At 40.3% G+C, this 21,790-nt stretch overlaps 1 protein-coding gene across 1 annotated transcript; it reads left to right on the forward strand.

Annotated features, from left to right (window-relative positions):
- Positions 1-17,637: 17,637 nt before the first annotated feature.
- Positions 17,638-18,171, forward strand: LOC143555614 (uncharacterized). The gene has a single exon (XM_077045132.1). It carries the CDS (start codon positions 17,638-17,640, stop codon positions 18,169-18,171), a length of 534 nt encoding a protein of 177 aa, XP_076901247.1.
- The last annotated feature ends 3,619 nt before the right edge of the window (positions 18,172-21,790 follow it).

Consider the following 21,790-nt stretch of genomic DNA (forward strand, 5'->3'; position numbering starts at 1 on the left):
TTAATTCCAGCGGTTATAACTCATTCCACACGTTTTATGTAACCACCAACCGTGTATTTCGCATGGATTAAATCAACAATTAATATCTGCAATTATAAATCAACACCAAGAGAGAAATATCTATTTATTAGCATTAATACTCAGGATACTAAACTTATTCGAGAATCCTGAACATATTCGGAATCCTGAGCATAGATCCGACTATAAAATTTGGGCCCTAATAAAGAGGAAGTTGAAAAACTTCTTAAGGCCGGTATGATTAGAGAGGTTAAGTATCCTCGATGGTTGGCTAATGTGGTTGTTGTTTCTAAAAAGAATGGAAAGTGGAGAGTGTGTGTCGATTTTACTGATTTAAACAAGGTATGCCCCAAGGATCCTTTCCCGTTACCACATATAGACTCCATGGTGGATGCAACGGCAGGACATGAGATGCTTACCTTTATGGATGCTTCTTCTGGATTTCAACAAATTCAGATGGAACCATCTGATCAAGAGGATACAGCATTCATGACTCCTACTAGCATATACTATTATATTGCTATGCCCTTTGGACTAAGAAATGCAGGGGCAACATATCAAAGATTAGTCAACATGATGTTCAAGGATCAGTTAGGAAAGACTATGGAAGTCTACGTAGATGATACGGTGGTGAAGTCAAAGAGATCTGAGGATCACCTCAGAGATCTTGAAGAAGCATTCAATATCCTCGACCAGTATAACATGAAACTGAATCCCATTTTGGTGTTAAGGCTGGAAAGTTTCTAGGATATATGGTGACCAAAAGAGGGATAGAAGCAAGCCCCGAGTAGATAGAAGCCATCATCCACTTGAAGTCTCCTGCAAATGCTAAAGATGTCCAAAGGATGACAGGAAGAATAGCTGCTCTCAATAGATTCATTTCCAGATCCTCCGAGAAGTGCAAATATTTCTACGAAATTCTTAGGAAAAATAAGAAGTTCGAGTGGATGGAAAAGCATGAGGCTGCATTCAAAGCCTTGAAGGATTACTTATCCTCAGCTCCAGCTCTGATGAAGCATGTGGATGGAGAATCCTTATACATGTATCTAGCTGTATCAGGAAATGCTGTAAGTGCTCTCCTTGTGAAGGATCATGAAGGTGAACATCCCGTTTATTATGTAAGTAAGAGTCTTTTAAATGCAGAAGCCAGGTATTCTCATTTAGAAAAATTAATTCTTGCACGTATTATGGCTTCTACTAAATTAAGACATTACTTTGAGACTCATACTATTATTTTGAAAGCTAACTATCCTGTTAAGAATGTTCTTAGAAAGCCTAAATTATCAGGTAGAATGGCCAAGTAGGCTGTGAAACTGAGCACATATGATATTCAATACGAGCCTAGAACAGCCATCAAGTCACAAGAACTCGCAGACTTTGTGGCTGATTTTAGTAGCGACATGTAGAAAGAAGCTGATTTAGAGGTTCAACAACTAGAAGAGACCAATGATCCTTAAATACTCTTCACTGATGGAGCTTCCAACGTAAGAGGAACGGGATTAGGTATCCTACTGGAATCGCCACAGGGAGATATATTACCCCAGTCTATAGCTTGTGAATTTCAAGTAACGAACAATGAGGCAGAGTATGAAGCTCTGATCGCAGGTTTGCAATTAGCTAAATGCATGAGGATCAGGTATCTTCAAGTATATATAGATTCATTGTTGATTGCTAACCACTTTAATGGATCATATGCTGTTAAAGGAGAAAAACTAATCAAATATCTAGATGTTGTGAAGGAATTAGCAAAATCCTTCGAATTGTTTAGCATTGTACAGGTACCAAAGGAAGAGAATGCTGGGGCAGATGCCTTGGCAAATTTATCCTCATCTTTGAATATTCCAGAAGACACGAAGATCCCAATCATTCATATACTCTCGCCAGCAATAGGAGAACAAGAAGCTAGGGAGATAACAACTGGCAAAAAAAGCGTACTTTGGGATCCATCATCCTCAAACAACCAAGAATCTTGGATCCTCCCAATCAAAAAAATACATTCAAGATGGAGAAATTCCAGCCACATAGAATCCTAAGTCTTTTAAACTCAATGTATCAAAATACAGTTTATTACATGATGTGCTGTACAGGAAATCTCTTGCAGATCCATACTTGAGGTGCATCGAGGATCCTGAAATTCAAGAGGTGCTCAAAGATTTTAATGGAGGTGATTGTGGTAATCACACTGGATGTAGAGCTCTGTTTTCTAGGATTCTAAGAACAGGATACTTCTGGCCAACAATGAAGAGAGATGCCATGGAATACTCGAAGAAATGTGATGCTTGTCAAAGGCATGCAAACATCCAACATCAACCAGCAGAACCTATGTATCCTATATCCTTAGCATGGCCTTTCATGAAGTGGGGCATGAATATTGTGGGTAAACTACCTAAGGCACCAGGAGGAAAAGTATTCATGCTTGCAATGACTGATTACTTTTCAAAATGGATAGAAGCAGAAGCTTTTGTTCAAGTACGCGAAAAAGAGGTGATATCTTTCATTAAAAGAAATATTATTACTCGATTTGGTATCCCTTTGTGACAATGGTTCCCAGTTTATCGGGAAAAGAACCACTAACTTTTGTGACAGCTGGGGTATCAAGATGATTACCTCTACTACAGTACATCCTCAGCTAATGGTCAAGCGGAGTCTAGCAACAACATAATCATCAACAACTTAAAGAAGAAGCTCGGATCCAAGAAATGAAAGTGGGCTGAAGAGCTACCTTATGTCCTTTGGGATGACAGGACAACACCCAAGAATGCAACAGGCCAGACACCCTTTTCGTTGGTGTTTGGATCAGAATCAGTAGTCCCTACAAAAATGGTCGTACCTACAGCCAGAACAAGCATTCGTGATCCTAAGGCCAATAAAAATCCTTCTTGAAGACTTGGATACTGTTGAAAAACTCAGAGATCTAGCCAAGATCAGAATGGCAGCATATCAACAAAGGGTAGCTGGGGCATACAACAAAAATATAAGGATCAGAAAATTTCAAGAAGGAGATCTGGTTTTGAGGAAAGCCTTCCAAAACACAACCAATCAGGCAGATGGGAAACTAGCACCCAAGTGGGAAGGTCCTTATCTGATCGAGTCGGAAGCAGGGAAGGGGACATATCATTTGCTCATCATGGAAGGCAACAGGTTACCAAGAGCATGAAATGCTATCCATCTCAAGAAGTACTTTTTCTGATCAGGATCAGGTAGAGGATCGAGTATCCTAAAAAGGTCAAGGATCCTAAAATTGGTAATATCTATTTGATCACTTATTCATTTCAGGTTCTTATTATTAATTCAGGGATAATATATTCTTAACCTTTAATTTTTTCCAAGTTTTAAGTAACAATGCAGGGTTCTAGTAATATATTCGATGATCAAGAGGTTGGCCAACTCTCCTTTACATTTAAGGTACTATACTATTTGCCTTGGCCTAGCCCACGATTGGATATGACCCCCGATGGTCATATACCCCAAGGTTTAAAGGTTTTCACCTTTCTTTTAAACTAGAGTTTCTACACTCTCGCCTGGAGCACACGCTATCCAATGTATAGTCCGGGGCAGTGGGACCAATACACGTTTAGTGGCTAACAATTTCGTTGTCTTCGGCTATATGGAGGATCCTATGATTTATGGTAGACGTACCATACCACCGGTTTATAACGTTTTCACGTTATCTCGAGACAAAGGTTTCTAACATTTTCAAGTTGGCTAAGGTTTTGCCGTTTTCACGTCACTCACGTTTGGGCTAAATCCCGGTTTGGGCAAGTCCCCAGTTGACATCTGTATCCTTGGTCCAGTCCCCAATTTGGGCTTGTCCCCAGTTTTTGGGCTTGTCCCCAGTTTTTGGACTTGTCCCCGGTTTAACCCCAGTTTGGGCTTGGCCCCAGTTTTGGGCTTGTCCCCAGTTCACGGGCTTGTCCCCAGTTGCACGGGCTAGTCCCCAGTTAATTTATGGGCTTGTCCCAGCTTGTTGGGTTTAATCCCAGTTAATATCATAAGTTATTTGCATCAGGTATCCTAAAGTTCAAGGATCATAGAAGGATCAATACTTATGGTAACTTAGATCTTATGGTAAGATTTCTACTTATCAATTTACATTTACCTGGCTAAAATCTTTATAAACTCTTTTATGTAAGGATTCAGGATCCTTAAATGGTTTTTACAAAGGATACTCTATCCTTAAAGCTTCTTCTCAAAGAATATTTCTTAAAACTATTTAAAGATATAAAAATATAACAAAAATGCTTTTATAAATAATCAGGCAAAAGTTAAAATATACTATTTATTAAACTTACTTGCAATTACCAAAACTCTTAACCCGGATTTCACCATTTAAAAAATGGACCATCCACCCAGGTTAAACAAATGCTACTAACTATTCATGATTTGCAGGGAGAATAAGAGGTGTTGGATATACAACCAGAAGGGAAGTTCCCAAGGAAATTCTATATGATTATTAAGTTTGAATCAAAGGCAAAATGACAGTTGTGATCTTATCACAACCGCCATTTTGGAGGCAATTGTTTGGGCATGGAAATTTGATACTATAGAGGTAGGGTAGTGTTGGGTTTTAACAAGATTATCAAAGTGATAAAATCCCTATTTTACCAAAAACGCAGCGGATATAAAAGTTTTAAATCTTGTTAATATGATATGTATAAAACCAATTTTAAACATGCAAAACCCAAACCCGGATCCAAATACGAATTACACACTATCAAATACATGCATGTCACTATAATTCCATGCATGTTACTACTACCTTTCAATATGACAAAACCGGGTGAAAGAGATGATGATTGAAAGGTAAGAACTTGAATATGGAAGCTCCTCAAGCTAGCATACCCCAAGCTTCAACAACACACCACTTCTAGCTAGGATTTGCACTTGAAATTTTCTTCTTCTTTTCTTATGTTTGATGAAAATACCCAAGAGAGGAAGAGAGAAAAGTTTACTTGGAAATTATGTGTGTTATGAAAAAATGAAAGAGAAAGACTTGGTTTTATTTAAAGGCATCTTTCTCTCCACCAATAATAACCATTACATGTCTCTACTCACCTTGCATGTCTCCACTCAAACATATAATAATATTACATTTGAAAGAGTTATTATCTTTTTCTTTTATAAAACTTTAAACATATATATATATATATCCATACATATATACTTTTATAAGTTTATAACTTATAACTTATAAAACCTATTATATGTTAAGAGACATGCTTGGTTATTATTATTCACATATTGTTATTTAACCAACTTAAATAACACTATGTAATGTTCTTTCATAAAACATAAATCATCCATATGATTTGTTTATTACACAAGTACATTTTATTTAGAAACTCCTTTCCAAATAACTCAAGTGTTAATATTCATTTGTTATGATCACATCATATATGAACGAATATTATCGGTGTTTGTCTAGCTTGTTATTGGGTATGACCCGACTTGGATCATAACGTACTAGCCACATCAATTTAATATGTCTCTTGGGCAGACCGAGTCCAACAATCTCCCACTTGCACAAGATACATAAAAGATTGATGCAAGTAGCAAATACCGCCTAACTACGGTTTACTACCCCAAATACGTATGACGAAGTGCCATTCAATAACATCATCCCTTTCAAGTCCCATACTTGAAAATGATTTAGGTGAAACTATCATTTATCCTTTTGCCACAAATGTCATGTTAAATCCAGAGACACAGAGTGATCATTCTCTGTTGATTTAACTTGTCAGGCCTTAGACATTTAACTCTCAACGAATAAGAGGGACAAATCCCATATTGACTATATACGTCTCTCACTATCACCTTGTACTATACTTGAGCTTAGCCTTATGTACTGACATATTTCAGAGCAGCGAAGAACTAAGTCAAAGCATAATAGTCGATGAATATCAAGACCCAATATGTATCTCAGGTCGGAGGATACTATGAAGTTCGCCTTTACTCAAATTTACTTATGATCACAAATCCCAAGGATTCCATGCAGTAAAATTGAGAGCGGGTCAGTCCAATATTTATCCCATAAATATCTATGAACCTTGGCAGCAACCCTTTGCTATATTCATACCTCATGAATATCTACCAATCCAAGTTCATAATAGTCTTACTTTCACATTTGTTCCCACAAATATGAACGACTACGGACGTTTAGAATAATTCAAATTATTCACGGATTTAAACATACTAAAATAGAACATAACTCAAGAACATGACCATAACCAAAACCATATGATTGAGTTAAAATTAAATTGTTCCAATATCCAAATACAAATTTTGATCAAATCCAATCACTAGAATATCGAAGTCCTAAGGCGCAAGTATGACTCTCGTGCTTCGTCCTTTCAAGGAGTTTCGTGAGTGGGTCCGCAATGTTTTGATCAGTGTGAACTTTGCGAATACATATCTTTCCCTTTTCAACTTCATCCCTTATGTAGTTGAATCTCCACTCAATGTGCCTAGTCTTTTGATGTGCGCGGGGTTCCTTGATTTTAGCAATCGCACCCTCGTTGTCACAAAAGATCTCTAGAGGGTCCTGAATGGTACGAACCACTCCTAGATCGGCAATGAACTTTCTAATCTATGCAGCTTCTTGAGCTGCCAGGGAGGCGGCGATGTATTCAGATTCAGTGGTGGATAAAGCTACCACGTCTTGTTTTGCACTCTTCCATGAGACAGCACCACCATTGAGAATGAAAACGTATCCCGATTGTGATCGAGAATCATCTCGATCAGTTTGGAAACTCGCATCAGTGTAACCCTTTACAACGAGTTCCTCCTCACCAGAGCCATATATTAGAAACATATCCTTAGTCCTTCTAAGGTATTTCAATATGCTCTTAACAGCCATCCAATGGCTAGTTCCCGGATTTTGTTGGTATCGACTTGTCATGCTCAAGGCGCATGACACATCCGGTCTACTGCAAATCATGGCATACATGATGGATCCTATAGCAGATGCATATGGGATACCACTCATTTTGTCTTGCTCATCCTTTGAGCTTGGACATTGAGAAGCACTCAACATCGTTCCTCTTTGAATAGGTACCAAACCTTTCTTAGAGTTTTCCATCTTGAACCTTTTCAAGATCTTGTCAATGTATGCACTTTGATTCAAACCTATCAACCGCCTTGATCTATCCCTATAGATTCTTATTCCCAGAAAATAGGCGGCTTCACCAAGATCCTTTATGGAAAAACAGCTTCCAAGCCAGGCTTTCACACCTTCCAAGGTTGGAATGTCATTTCCAAACAGTAATATGTCATCGACATATAATACCAGAAAGGTTATGATGCTCCCACTAGCTTTCTTATACACACAAGCTTCATCAGCGTTTTTGATGAATCCAAATTTCTTAACTTCATCATCAAAACGGTGATTCCAACTTCTGGATGCTTGTTTCAATCCATAGATTGATTTCTTCAACTTGCATACTTTGTTAGGATGTTGTGGATCGACAAAACCTTCAGGCTGAACCATATAAACATCTTCATTTAGATGTCCATTTAGAAAAGCAGTTTTGACATCCATTTGCCATATCTCATAGTCATAATATGCGGCTATGGCAAACAATATCCTTATAAACTTTAGCATCGCCACGGGCGAGAAAGTTTCATCATAATCAACCCCTTGAGTTTGAGTGAAACCCTTTGCTACAAGTCTAGCTTTATAAGTATCCAAGTTTCCATGCATATCAGTTTTCTTCTTGAAAACCCACTTACTTCCAACCAGCTTGGAATTTAGAGGTGGAGCAACCAAGTCCCATACTTGATTGTCATGCATGGATTGCATCTCAACATTCATGGCTTCTAGCCATTTGTCACAATCAGATTGCGACATTGCATCTCGGTATGTGGTGGGTTCATCCGAATCAACCACGTAACATCCATCCATGAAAAATCCATATCTCTCAGGTGGGGTGCTAACTCTACCAGATTTGCGAATGTTTTGTGTGTTTTGATCAACCATTTGATCATCCTCAACAACCTCTTGTTGATTGCTAGTGTCAACCAAACGTGTATCGGCTTGTAGTTCTCGATCCTCTTCGAGTTCTACAGTTCTATCAGTTCCTTCCATAAGGAACCTTCTTTCCAAGAACTTAGCCTTTCGAGCTATAAACACTTTATGCTCGCTTGGATTGTAGAAATAATATCCCATCGAATCCGTGGGATATCCTACAAATATACACTTAGTGGATCGACATTCAAGTTTGTCAGGGGTGTAGATCTTAACATAAGCCTCACAACCCCATACCTTTAAATATGAAAATTTTGGAGCCTTTCCATGCCATATTTCAAAAGGTGTCCTATCCACTTTCTTGGTTGGTGCCATATTTAAAATACGGGCAGCAGAGATCACAGCGAAACCCCAAAATGATAGAGGTAATGAGCTTCTAGCCATCATGGATCGAACCATGTCCAATAAAGTTCGATTCCTCCTTTCGGACACACCATTATGTTGTGGTGTTCCAGGTGGAGTAAGTTGTGAGACAATCCCACAACTCCTAAGATGTTCTAGAAACGCATCATTGAGGTATTCACCTCCTCTATCGGAACGTAGTACTTTGATTGTTTTGTTGAGTTGATTTTGTACTTCATTTTGGAAGACTTTGAACATTTCAAAGGCCTCATTTTTGTGTCTTAACAAGAACACATACCCATAGCGACTATAATCGTCGGTAAAGGTAATGAAGTATCTTTCACCATTTCTTGTCATTGTCCTAAAAGGTCCACATACATCCGAATGTATGATACCTAATAAGTCTTTCGCCCTTTCATTTGTTCCATTAAAGGGTTCTTTGGTCATCTTTCCCAATAACAAGATTCACATTCATCAAATGAATCAACATTTGATTTCAAAAGACCATTCTTTCGAAGTGTATGAATACGATTCTTGTTTATGTGACCAAGACGACAATGCCAAAGAAAAGTATTACTCAAATCCATTTTGAGTCTTTTGGTGTTAGCTTGGTACAACGAGTTATCAATGTATGAGTCATCATGAATTAATTCATAAATGCCATAAAACGGCATCGCTTTAAAATAAAAGACATTATCCATGAAAACATAAATACCATTATCAACAAACTTAAAGTCATAACCAGATTGTCTTAATACAGAAACAGAGATAATATTCCTAGTCAAACTAGGGGAATATAAAATGTTTTTCAAAACAATTTCCAAACCATTTGGAAGCTTTAAAACATAATCTCCTCGGGCTTGGACGTCAACCTTTGCTCCATTGCCCATGAAGAGACTTATATCTCCTTTCTTCACCTCGTTTATTCTTTTGAACCCCTGCAATGAATTGCATATGTGAGTTCCACATCCGGTATCCAATACCCATGTGTTAGAAGTTATTATATTAAGATCAGTGTGAATCATGAAAGTTGTACCTGAGGTTTGCCCCGCATCCCTCTTAGCTTTCAACTCCTTGAGATAGGTCGGACAGTTTCTCATCCAATGACCTATCTCACCATAACCAAAGCACGGATCCTCAGCGCTAACCTTTAGCTTCTTTGGTTTTGGCTCCGCCTTTGCCTTTCCCTTGAATCCCTTCTTGACTTGCCCTTTACCAACGGCAACCTTTGCTTTTGGTTCCGGGTGATGCCTTTTCTTTGAGCCACCCTCATTGATCGCAAGAACGGGTAAAACCTTTTTACCCATGCCGGCCTAGGCTGTCTTAAGCATTGCGTGAAGCTCACCAATGCTTTTGTCCCATCCATTCATGTTGTAGTTCATGACGAATGTCTCAAACCTTTTAGTTAAGCCATTTAGGATTAAATCCGTGGCTAACTCTTTTGAGACGGGACAGTTAAGCCGTTCAAGCCGATCAATGTGGCTCTTCATCTTAAGTACATAAGATGAAACAGATTGGGTTTCTTCCATATGACATGCATGAAGCGCTCGAACCGTTTTGAATCGCTCAACCCGAGCTTGAGTAAGGAACATTTCCTTAAGTTGGGTTATCATGTCATACGCCCCATGATTCTCGAAATCCTTTTGGATCTCGGGAATCATTGTTCCCAACATGAGGCAAGAAACTTGCACCGAATCCTCGGTGTATTTTAACCAATCCGCATAGGCATCCAAGTTATTGACATCGGGTTCATCGGGAATAGGATCGTCTAAAATATAAGACTTCTTTTCTTGCTTGAGAACAATTCTCAAGTTTCGATACCAATCCATGAAGTTGTTAAAGTTTAGACGATCCTTATCCAGAATGGATCTTAGTGATAGATTATGCACGTGTGGGATAATTGCGTTCGGTGCGTTGTTTGCGGCCATCTAAAAGAATTTTAACAAAGTTCAAATTAGTATTTTTGATATTAATAAAATTTTAATCTTTAATACCCTTTATATGTCTCCAAGACAATTATTGATTAAAATCTAGAACCCAACGTTTCATTCAAATAGTAGTTAGGTGACCTTTATCCTACTATTCGAATTAACAAGGTAGTCAACGTTTGACAATTGCAACCCTTTGCAACTTCTAGTTTTATGGGATCGGTTAAACATCATATGTTTAGTTGGTATGTTAAATCCTATCAACACCTTTGAACGCCATGTTAAGGTGATCCTATAGTCATTGTTTCAAATCAAGTCGTCCTACTTATACACACGTGTGAGTTTACTCATACAAGTGGTTAGGTGATCCTAATGCCAAAAGTACTTGTAAAATCACCTTAAGATCACAAGTTTTCTTAAAAGTGCTTAGGTGATCCTAACTCACTTTCAAGTCTAAAAGTGACTTAAGTGTCGTATAAAAGGATGGTGTTTAACTTGTTTTTAAAAAGGGATTTTAGTTTTCTAAATTCTAGATTGGAAAACTATTTATTGTACCTTTCATTTGCATGCATTCAAATGTATGGTACTTAGTTGAAAAACCCATTTTCAAAGTTCCAATTAATAAAACCCATTTTTATTATGAAATCATTAGTTATTAATAAAACCAATTTTTATTACCTAACGATTTCTAAGGAACCAATTTTATGCTAGTTGATTTTAAGTTGTTAAGCAAACCATATTGCAAATAATAAGTAAATCAACCATGCAAGCATAAAATATACACAACCACAAGTTCATAACCATAGCCTCCTAATATTGACCACACTTGTTGACCGAAGACAAGTGTGTCAAAAAGTCTCTCCTAAGGGACCCAAAAGAACATGCACTTGTGTCGGTGAACTCCCACTTGATTCCGCATCCATATGCTCCAAGTGTTTACTCCCGGTGTTGTGGTCTTCATCATTTTATTTGGGCTTCCATACATGCATCTTCTTTTACATATCCTAATACATTTTTCTAGTAAAAGAAATACATCTAATCTACTTATTATTACAAGCCATATGAATGAATAAATAGATTACAAACCCAAATAAATATTACAACCAAATCGAATGAACAAACAACCAACACAATCATTCAACTAAGCACAAGGTCATGGCTAGGTTATGAACATCTATTACACATCCAAATATGCAATAATACAAGACCAAAATGGTTCCCCTTTTTGCCTCAAAACTTTCGGCCAAAGATTAAGCAAACCGAAAGTTTTGGGTTTTGTCCAAACAAACTAAACAATCATCCAAATGACTTGGTTTTTTAAGATTACCACATGCATGTAAAGTATAACCTTGAAAAACCATGGGGTAACCAAAACCCCAAAAAGTTTCGGCCAAATGGTGAAACCCACCATAAACCCGAAAAATTTTGGGTCTAATGAAGCATGCATTCGTATAAGCGGCTCTTAATGCCATTGTTGGGTTTTAACAAGATTATCAAAGTGATAAAATCCTTATTTTACCAAAAACGCAGTGGATATAAAAGTTTTAAATCTTGTTAATATGATATGTATAAAACCAATTTTAAACATGCAAAACCCAAACCCGGATCCAAATACGAATTACACACTATCAAATACATGCATATCACTATAAGTCCATGCATGTTACTACTACCTTTCAATATGACAAAACCGGGTGAAAGAGATGATGATTGAAAGGTAAGAACTTAAATATGGAAGCTCCTCAAGCTAGCATACCCCAAGCTTCAACAACACACCACTTCTAGCTAGGATTTGCACTTGAAATTTTCTTCTTCTTTTCTTATGTTGGATGAAAATACCCAATAGAGGAAGAGAGAAAAGTTTACTTAGAAATTATGTGTGTTATGAAAAAATGAAAGAGAAAGACTTGGTTTTATTTAAAGGCATCTTTCTCTCCACCAATAATAACCATTGCATGTCTCCACTCACCTTGCATGTCTCCACTCAAACATATAATAATATTACATTTGAAAGAGTTATTATCTTTTTCTTTTATAAAACTTTAAATATATATATATATATATATCCATACATATATTCTTTTATAAGTTTATAACTTATAACTTATAAAACCTATTATATGTTAAGAGACATGCTTGGTTATTATTATTCACATATTGTTATTTAACCAACTTAAATAACACTATGTAATGTTCTTTCATAAAACATAAATCATCCATATGATTTGTTTATTACACAAGTACATTTTAATTAGAAACCCCTTTCCAAATAACTCAAGTGTTAATATTCATTTGTTATGATCACATCATATATGAACGAATATTATCGGTGTTTGTCTAGCTTGTTATTGGGTGTGACCCGACTTGGATCATAACGTACTAGCCACATCAATTTAATATGTCTCTTGGGCAGACCAAGTCCAACAGGTAGCAAAAAGACCCAAATACCCTTAAGTATTACCCGCGATTCAATCAGAAGTCCCTCTTAAGGCACTCGCGGGAAATATGGACCGCCCGCATAATTATTGGCGGAGGAAACACCCTCACAAGGCATGCGGAAGCATCCTAGCACCTCAGAAGTCATCCGCGAGACGGAACATTCGTCCGCGTAAATAACCATGTGGTAATGCCCCGGGGCAGCTGTCATTAACCGGTAACATTCTAGAAGATCTACCAAGATGCTTTCTTGAGCAATACGTGATCCCTCAACCAACCAAAAAAGGACATCTGGCAAGGCCGTTATGACCGTGCACATGGCCAGGGTTGTATACCATCCTATCATATGAACACACGTGTCCAGGTTGTTATACATGCACATGCAACGTATAAATTGAACCTATCATATGAGGACACATGTCCAGGTGGTTATAAGAGCATCTTCAAAAGAGACAGCTGGCCCAATCACCTTCCCACACCCTTCGGCTATAAATACCTTCTCAATCATCACGAGGTATTCATATACTTACTCCCATTGTACTCTCACTATTTACTTAAGTAATTTATCTTCGTTGGAATTGTATTTATTCTCACTCCGGAGGGTGGTTACGGGAAGACCACCCTCTTGTCCTTCCCGTAACGAGCTCACGGTGTCTGTTTTGCAGGTTCACGTCACTGGTCTTTGGGTTTTAAGTTCATATAGTATTGGCAGTTAACCGTATCCTACCCTGCAGATTCATTGGATCTAAGACCTGTCAAGGGGAGTAGATCCGTGTTTCTTCAATGGCGCCATCTGTGATTTTGTTTGAACAATAAGAAATTTTTCCGTTCTCTTTACGATATGAATCAGTTACCTAAAGGGCCGACGGAGAACCAGGCGCAGTCTTCACGTGATCTCAATCCTGAAACACGTGAAGGAGCAACGTCTGTTTTTGCTCGAATCACGACCCATACTACACGAACCGATGTCGTAAACACCGGAGGTTTTACCTTAGGTGGTTCGACGGCTAGGGGACTTTTTAATCAACAAGTAGGTGTTACCCCGGTAGACACCAGAAATGTTGTTACACCAACTACTGACTTGGGGCATGTTACAGCCCCAGGAGGTTCCAATCTAGGAGATTTGGAACGAATTATGAGAGATGCACACCGAACTCACTCAAAGTTAGGTTTGGGAGAAGATTCTGGTGATTCTGCTTTGAGAAAAACCCGTCACCATATTTCCAGAACCGAAGGACTTTTGTCTCGGAACGAATGGCTTCGTATCCAACAAGACAATTTGAAAGCTGAGTATGAACGTAGGGTGCGGAACGAGCGTTTCCACGCTCGTATCCTAACGTATGATGATTCTCCCAGGAGATGTGTTTCTCCTCCCATAAGGGGAAGCCACATTCAATACAGTCAGCCATTGGAGCAAAATCTGGGTGAGATCCGGAGGTTACGTCCTCGTCCCCGCATAGACATGCGGATACCATCTTTTGAGGACGAATTAGACGGACATGATTCAATGTATCGTCCGGAAGGTAGTTATTATAGTGGGGATAGCCAACTCCCGTCGTACGGAGGGGCTAGTTACCTGAGACCAGTTATCCGCCATGCGGAGTACTACAGTAATGCCGAGCATGACTTTTCTAAACCATACCGTCCAGAATCTTTTGCAGAAAAGTCAAAGTTTATTTCAAGCATCGCGACAGCTCCATTTCCAATAAATGCAAAGATCCCAACATCCGTTGGAACGTATAATGGAATGACAGAACCCGACGATCATTTGCTGAGATTTGTGGCAGTTGGAGGAGTCAGTGGTTGAACTCTTCCATATTGGTGCCACATGTTCGCATTGACATTCACAGGAGCTGCTCGAGAATGGTTTGAAAAATTACCAGGCGGATAGATTGGATGTTAGCAATTCAATTAGCAAAAGAAACATACCCGCGACCCCTCAGAAATATTGGATGTTACAAGGTGAAATAATGAGTCTATCGAAGACTTCATTACTCATTTTAATAACGAAAGCTTTAACATTGGTGGGGTCAGCGAGGATATGCTGAGGGGAGCATTCCACAAAAACGTTCATAGTGACGCTTTGATCATACTCTCACAGAGAGAGACGGAATGCCCGAGTCATGGGATGAAATTATGAAGGCGAAAAAGCTATTCGCAAGAACCGAGAAAACTTTAGGTTCCAGTAGTCAAAAGCAGTTACCAAGAGTCAAGTTCCAAACTCCGAGACCAAATCGACAGGCCAAGGGAACAATCTGGTCGAGACTACAGCCAACTTCAGAATCACCAAAGCAATTCGATGCAAGGTCCTTGATCGGCAACAAGGGTAAGCATAATTTATTATCTCGGTCCCCCAAGAGTTGGACCCCGTTATCAAATACTCCCTCAGAAATCCTCACTACTGAGAACTTGACATTCAGAAAGCCTCAACCAATACCGAGGAAGCCATTTCTCGATAATAAAAAGCGTTGCTCATACCATAACGATATCGGACACAACACGAACGAGTGTGTGGCCCTTAGAAATGAAATTGAAGCAGCTGTTAAAAATGGTAAACTTGAGCATTTGGTTAAAGACACACGACCAGGGACTGGCAAGCCTCCCGCAAGGGATGGCCAGTGCCCAGCCAAGAGGCAAGTTAAGGATTTGAACGTCCACATGATTCAGGGTGGACAATGGGTTGGAGGTAAAAGAAGGGAATATTTAGATGAACAATGGAAGAATGAGGCCGTGATTTTTCCTCGAATCAGGGGTGGAACATGTAATAAGAATCCGTTGATAATCACTGCTCTTTTCGGTCACTACCGATCGCAATATGTGTTCTTTGACACCGACAGTACGTCTAACATCATGTACGAATAATGTTTCGAACAGTTAGATGAGGAAGACAAAGAAAGGTTGAAAATGCATGCGTGAGGGGTGATATCGTTTCCGGTAACACTCAGCGACGGAATTCTTTCAAGAACCGGGGAAGTTGAATTTTCGGTCCTGCCAGCAACTTCTAAACATGGCATCATTCTAGGACGAGAGGCGATTGGTTACTTCAACGCCCACCCGTCCACAGCCCACGGTGCAGTAAGAGTCCCAACTCGCACCGGTGTGGCAATAATTCATGTTAATCGGCATTGCTTTGCAACTGAGAGTTCAAGATATGGAAAGGTCCCAAAGAAAACCTTAAGAACTGAGCCAGAAAAATGGGTTTTGAACAAAAAGTTCCCCGATCAAACAATCATGATTGGTCCTGCTATCTCCAAGATAGTAAGGACTTTTTTAAAGCAGCTATTGACCAAAAATTTGGATATCTTCGCCTGGCAGCGGACATAACTAGTGTCCCGCGGAGCATTGCTGAACATAAGGTAAGGGTGAACCCAATGTTTACCCCAATTGTCCAGAAAAAATGGAAGATGGGCCCAGAGAAAACGAAAGCTATGAATGAGCAAGTGCAAGATCTTCTTCATGCCGAGATTATCCGGGAAAGCAAGTATCAGACATGGGTAGCTAATCCAGTCATTGTTCCAAAGAGCAACCAAACGTGGCGGATGTGTATTGATTTTAAAGATCTAAACAAAGCGTGCCCAAAGGATTGCTATCCATTGCCAGAAATAGATATCAAGGTAGACGATGTGGCCCCGTTTAAGTTCAAATGCTACCTCGACGTCTATAAAGGCTACCACCAAATTCGCATGGCGGCTGATGACGAGGATAAGACAGCATTTCGCAAAGACCAGGGGACATTTTGTTATAAAATGATGCCCTTCGGAGTCGTGGGTGCCACATATCAGCGGTTAATGGATCAAGCGTTCAAAGATCAGATAGGTCAAAACTTGGAAGTTTATATGGATGACCTAGTAATAAAAAGCATTAAAGAAGATCAAATGTTAAAAGATATTGAATAGACCTTCAAAACACCAAGAAGTGTCAACATGAAGCTGAACCCGGCCAAATGTTCGTTTGGGATGGAAGAAGAAAAGTTCCTTAGAGTCCTAGTCATGGATGCGGGCTTCAAAGCCAATCCCAACAAAGTCCAAGCTATAGCCCGCATGCCTTCTCCTTCTTCCCTCAAAGAGGTTCACACACTTAATGGAAGACTCGTGGCATTAAACCAATTCTAAGCAAATCATGCGACCATGTCTTACCCATTCGTGTCAACACTTAGAAATTTCCTCAAAAAGGCACATTTTAAGTGGACCGCGGAAGCTGAACAAGCATTCTTAGAGGTTAAGAAATGCTTAATGGAGTTGCCTACTCTAACAGCACCATACGCGGGTGAACCCTTGACACTGTATCTATCTGCTTCTAATATTGTCGGATCCGAAGACCAGATATTCAATGTTAGAAAAACTTGTCTTAGCACTGGTCTATGTAGCCCGATGACTCTGCGGATATTTCCAGGGACACCCCATAAATGTTCTGACCGGATACAAAATCAAGAATGTGTTGAGTAAACGAGAATTGTCCGGACAGTTGGCAAAGTGGGCCATTGAACTGGGCAAACATGCGATCGAGTATAAGCCCAGACCAACAACCAAGGGACAGGTGCTTTCGGACTTCGTCACTGAAGTCCCGCAGCACAAAGAGAAAGAATGTTTGATGGAACAACAACCCCAAGCACCTCCGGAACAAGGACAAGTTTGGTCATTGTTTACGGACGGAGCTTCAAGCAATGAAGGATCTGGTGCAGGCCTCAGGCTAGTCAACCTTGAGAGTCATGAGTTCACATATGCCATAAAGTTAGACTTTAAAAGCACCAACAATGAGGCAGAGTACGAACCCTTTTTGGCGGGCCTGCGGATAGCTAACAAACTTGGGGTGAAATATTTGGAAGCACGGGTGGATTCCATGTTGATTGCGGGACAGATAAACGGAACATACGAAGCAAAAAAAGACATTATGGCTTCTTATCTCTCGCAAGCAAAGGACTTAATTCGCCAATTCTCCTCCTTTAACATTATCCATATCAAGAGGAGTGAGAATAAATCTGCGGACGCCCTTAGCAAATTAGCTTCAACAAATTTTGAGCACTTTGCTAAAGATATTCGCGTTGAAGTCCTGGACCACCCATCCGTTCCACATAATCAAGTTATGGTAATTCAGATGGGCGTCGAATCATGGATGACACCGATCAAGGCTTATTTATCATCCGGAGTCCTTCCAGCAGAAATAGCTGAAGCCCGGAAGATTAAGCACAAGGCTTTGAATTATCTACTGAGTGATGGCGTGTTGTACCGGAGATCATTTCTAGGACCACTGATGCGTTGTGTAGACACCGAAGATGCGAATTATCTAATACGAGAAATTCATGAGGGCATTTGTGGCTTGCACGCGGGTCCTAGAAACACTGTTGCAAAAAACATGAAAGTTGGGTATTATTGGCACGGAATTCACTTGGACGCCATGCAAGAAATTAGAAAGTGTGATTCTTGACAGCGTCATACCCCCAATACCTTGCGTCCTAAAAATGAACTGATTCCGGTAACATCCGCCTGGTCGTTCCAGAAGTGGGCTATTGAAATTATGGGACCATTCCCAGAAGCTCCCGGACGAGTCAAATTCTTTATAGTGGCCATTGATTACTTCACCAAATGGGTGGAAGCCAAACCGTTCGCATCAATAACGGCATCAAGTGTGAAAAAATTCCTTTGGGAATTCATCATTTGCCGGTTTGGTCTTTCGCAGGAACTAGTAAGTGACAATCGGACCCAATTTGCTGATAGCGGACTACAGGAATGGTTGAAAGAACTTCAAGTCATTCAAAATTTCACATCTGTAGCTCATCCACAAGCAAACGGTCAGGTCGAAAGAATAAACCGAACTATCAAAGAAGGGATCAAGGCAAGGTTAGGAACTAAGCGGACGGGCTGGGTGGACGAATTGCCTCATGTACTTTGGGCCTTTCGCACCCAAAGGAATTCCAGCAATTCCAAAACGCCGTTTAGTTTAACCTATGGTACTGAGGCCATGACCCCAGCAGAAATTCGGATTCCATCCGCAAGAGTTCTGTTGATCGATGATAATGATCAAGAACTTCTATAAATCTTGACTTACTTAAGGAAAGAAGAGAACTGGCATCAATCCGCGAGCACAATTATAATCGACAGCTTCAGAAGTATTACAACTCGCGGGTCCAGAAATGTGATTTCGATGCAGGAGACTTTTTCTTCCATAAAAATGAGGCTTCTGGCCAGGAGCCTCCGGGCAAGTTGGCCCCAACTTGGGAAGGCCCTTACAAGATAACACAGGATTTATCTAAGGGTTCTTACAAGTTAGAGAAGTTGGATGGGACAGAGGTCCCCCGAACTTGGAATGTGGCACAGTTGAAAACGTGATACAGGTAACAGTTTCGTTTTTTATTTTGGCCTGTGCGCCCAAATAGATTAGCTGAAAGTTATGTAATTTCAATTTTTGTACTATGGCTTATGCCTGGAAATTCTATGTTAATCTCGTATTTGCAATCTTTTATTGACAAAATCGAAGTTCCGGTAAAACACTTAAATTATAATGTATAAGACAAAGTGTACCGGGAGAGACAAAAACATCCTATTTATTATCAAAAGAGATTACAAAGGAAATACATATATATTTACATAGAAGATAAGTCTATATCTAAGGAGTTGCGTCTTCAGCATCTTTATTTTCAACTTCGGCTTCATCCTCTTCATCAAGGTCGAGGAGTTCCTATAATCGCTCAATAGCATCCTCTTCGTCCGCAAGCTCTGATATCTGCTCCGCAAGAGAAAACTTTAAGGAATCAAAAGTTTTTGTCTTCTGAATAAGTACAGCAGCAGTATCTTGGCCAGACAGGATGTGTTCTTCCGGAAGTTTGCCCTCAGAAACGAATCTATAACCTTCCTCAAATCCCATCTGACGGCCAGCTTGTTGGGATGCTTTTAAGAGGACGGCAACACAATTCCCAAGCTCGTCACTACTCTAGATATCGGAGATAGCCTGTCGACATAATTAAATATGAATATTTATGAATACTTTTACTTATACAAATAAGACAGTATACTTGGGGATTGCCTCCGCCAAAAGCCATTTTTTGTCCACCTTAGCCCGGACAAGTTGCATTTTGTGACCTGCACACTCCAAGGATTGATTCCGACTCCTAGTGGCAAGGTTATTCAAACGCTTGTCCTTGGCTGCTGAGTCAGCTTGAAGGGTTTTTATCAAATCAGCTTGTTCATCCAGTTGCCTCTAGAGAACAGTCTTAGCTTCCTCAGCAGCAAGGCGAGTGGATTTCTCAGCCTCTAAAGCTCGATGGTTATCTTGAGCCTCGGTTAGAGCCTTGAGGGCCTCTTTCTTAGCCTCGGGTTATTTCTTGATTGGTAGAGATAGTATTCGCCAGGTGATAAGAGTTTGAGTTCAGCAACTCCTGGCGAATACGGCGACGTTGACGCTCCCTTTCTGCGGGAGGGAGGCTCTCCCTCAAATATTCGAACAAAGATCCACATCATTAAATGTGGAATCTTCACGCAAAGTCTAATGAGGATAACGTGGAGCGGCATTTTCCTCACGAGGGGACTAGGAAGTCTGACCCCCATAGTGGAAAGCACTGACGCCGCCCTGATCTCTGAATTGATGAACGTTGAAGGACGGAGACATGCTGAGGTGGTCAGGCTCACCAATTTCTTTCTCCTTCAAAGGATAAGTGTCCGTCAATATGATCATATTTGGAAGAGTATTTGGCGGTGAGGATGGTGGGGTTGGAAGGAGCACTTGAGCTCTTTAACCCTGAAACGTCTTCAGAGAAGTCTTTCAAGCCCACTGATAAACAATAGTCATACATCAGAAATGTCATTGATTAAAAAATAATGGATAAATATAAAGCATCCCAAAATCACCTAAAGAGATGTCCTCAGAATCATGTTGTTTAAGGCGCGACCCCAAGCTGGTAAATTTAGTCTTCTTCTTCTTTTTGGATGGAGAAGCTTTGGTGGGTTGAGCCTTACGCTTGTCGGCTGCCTTTGAGGCACCCGCACCAGTAGCCTGCGGTCCTTCCTCAACATTGGTGTCATCAGTTGCCTGGTGATCACCTTCATCACCCATCGATTGGTTAGTAGCGGCATTCGAGTCTAGCTTGCGGGTTAGATCTACAGTTGAACACGATGGGTTAGTAGCATCAACTGTAAACCCTTCCTCGTAGAGTGACGACTCCTCACTAGATGAAAGAAGCACTATCACTCCGCTGGAAGTAGCGGCAGTAATGGTCCGAGGTTGTGAAATGCCCTCACCTTTCAAGACGAACTCCTCACCTTGAGCGTACATCGCCTCGGAAACCACAGGTTACGAGCTAAGGGTAGTGGAGAATAGAAAGTTACTGCGGGTACGCTCCAAGAAGGGCACGTCCCTTGGGTCGATTGGACGGCGTACCATCATTCCCTCCTTGTGATCCAAGAGGGTATTGAACATGGAACCCTCATCTGTACAAGGAAAATATAAAGTTTAGAGTGAGGAAGGATGCTGAGAATAAAAGTTAATAACATACTTACGTTTGTCCGAGTTCTCGTAATACGGCTCCAACTGAGGAACGGCCATAGCCGACTCATCTTTGCACTTACCATAGCCCCCTCGTGAATGGGACGCATGGGAGTCGGCGTCTTGGTTAAAGTATTAAACCATTGATGACCCTCGTAGTCGATGGCGAGGATCTCTGGAGGCGCATCTTCCGGCTTCCACCGGGCCATAGTGAATGGGATGACGTCCTCCCGGATCCAAAAGAACTTGGATTTCCACCCGTGTATGCTTCGGATCCACTCAAAGCCAACAGGACCCTTTCCGGTGGTGGCAAAACCATACCATCCATCACGGAAAGTCATCTTGTAAAAAACGGCAAACATGCCAACGGATGGTTCGTAGTTATGGGCTTGACAACATAGTTCAAAGTGTCGAATTCTTAACATCCCGAATGGATGAATCTAGGATAAGTGGATCCCATATGTTGTCAAGACGGATCGGACAAACCTCGTCATCGGCAGCCGAAAGTTCCCCGTCGTAAAATGGTCTAAATAGACAGCCATTTTCTTGGACGGAGGAAATAGTGGCA

This window comes from Bidens hawaiensis, unplaced genomic scaffold, assembly GCF_021521415.1.
Source record: "Bidens hawaiensis isolate Kalapana, Puna unplaced genomic scaffold, B.hawaiensis_p1.1 tig00018215_1, whole genome shotgun sequence".
NCBI lineage: Eukaryota > Viridiplantae > Streptophyta > Magnoliopsida > Asterales > Asteraceae > Bidens > Bidens hawaiensis.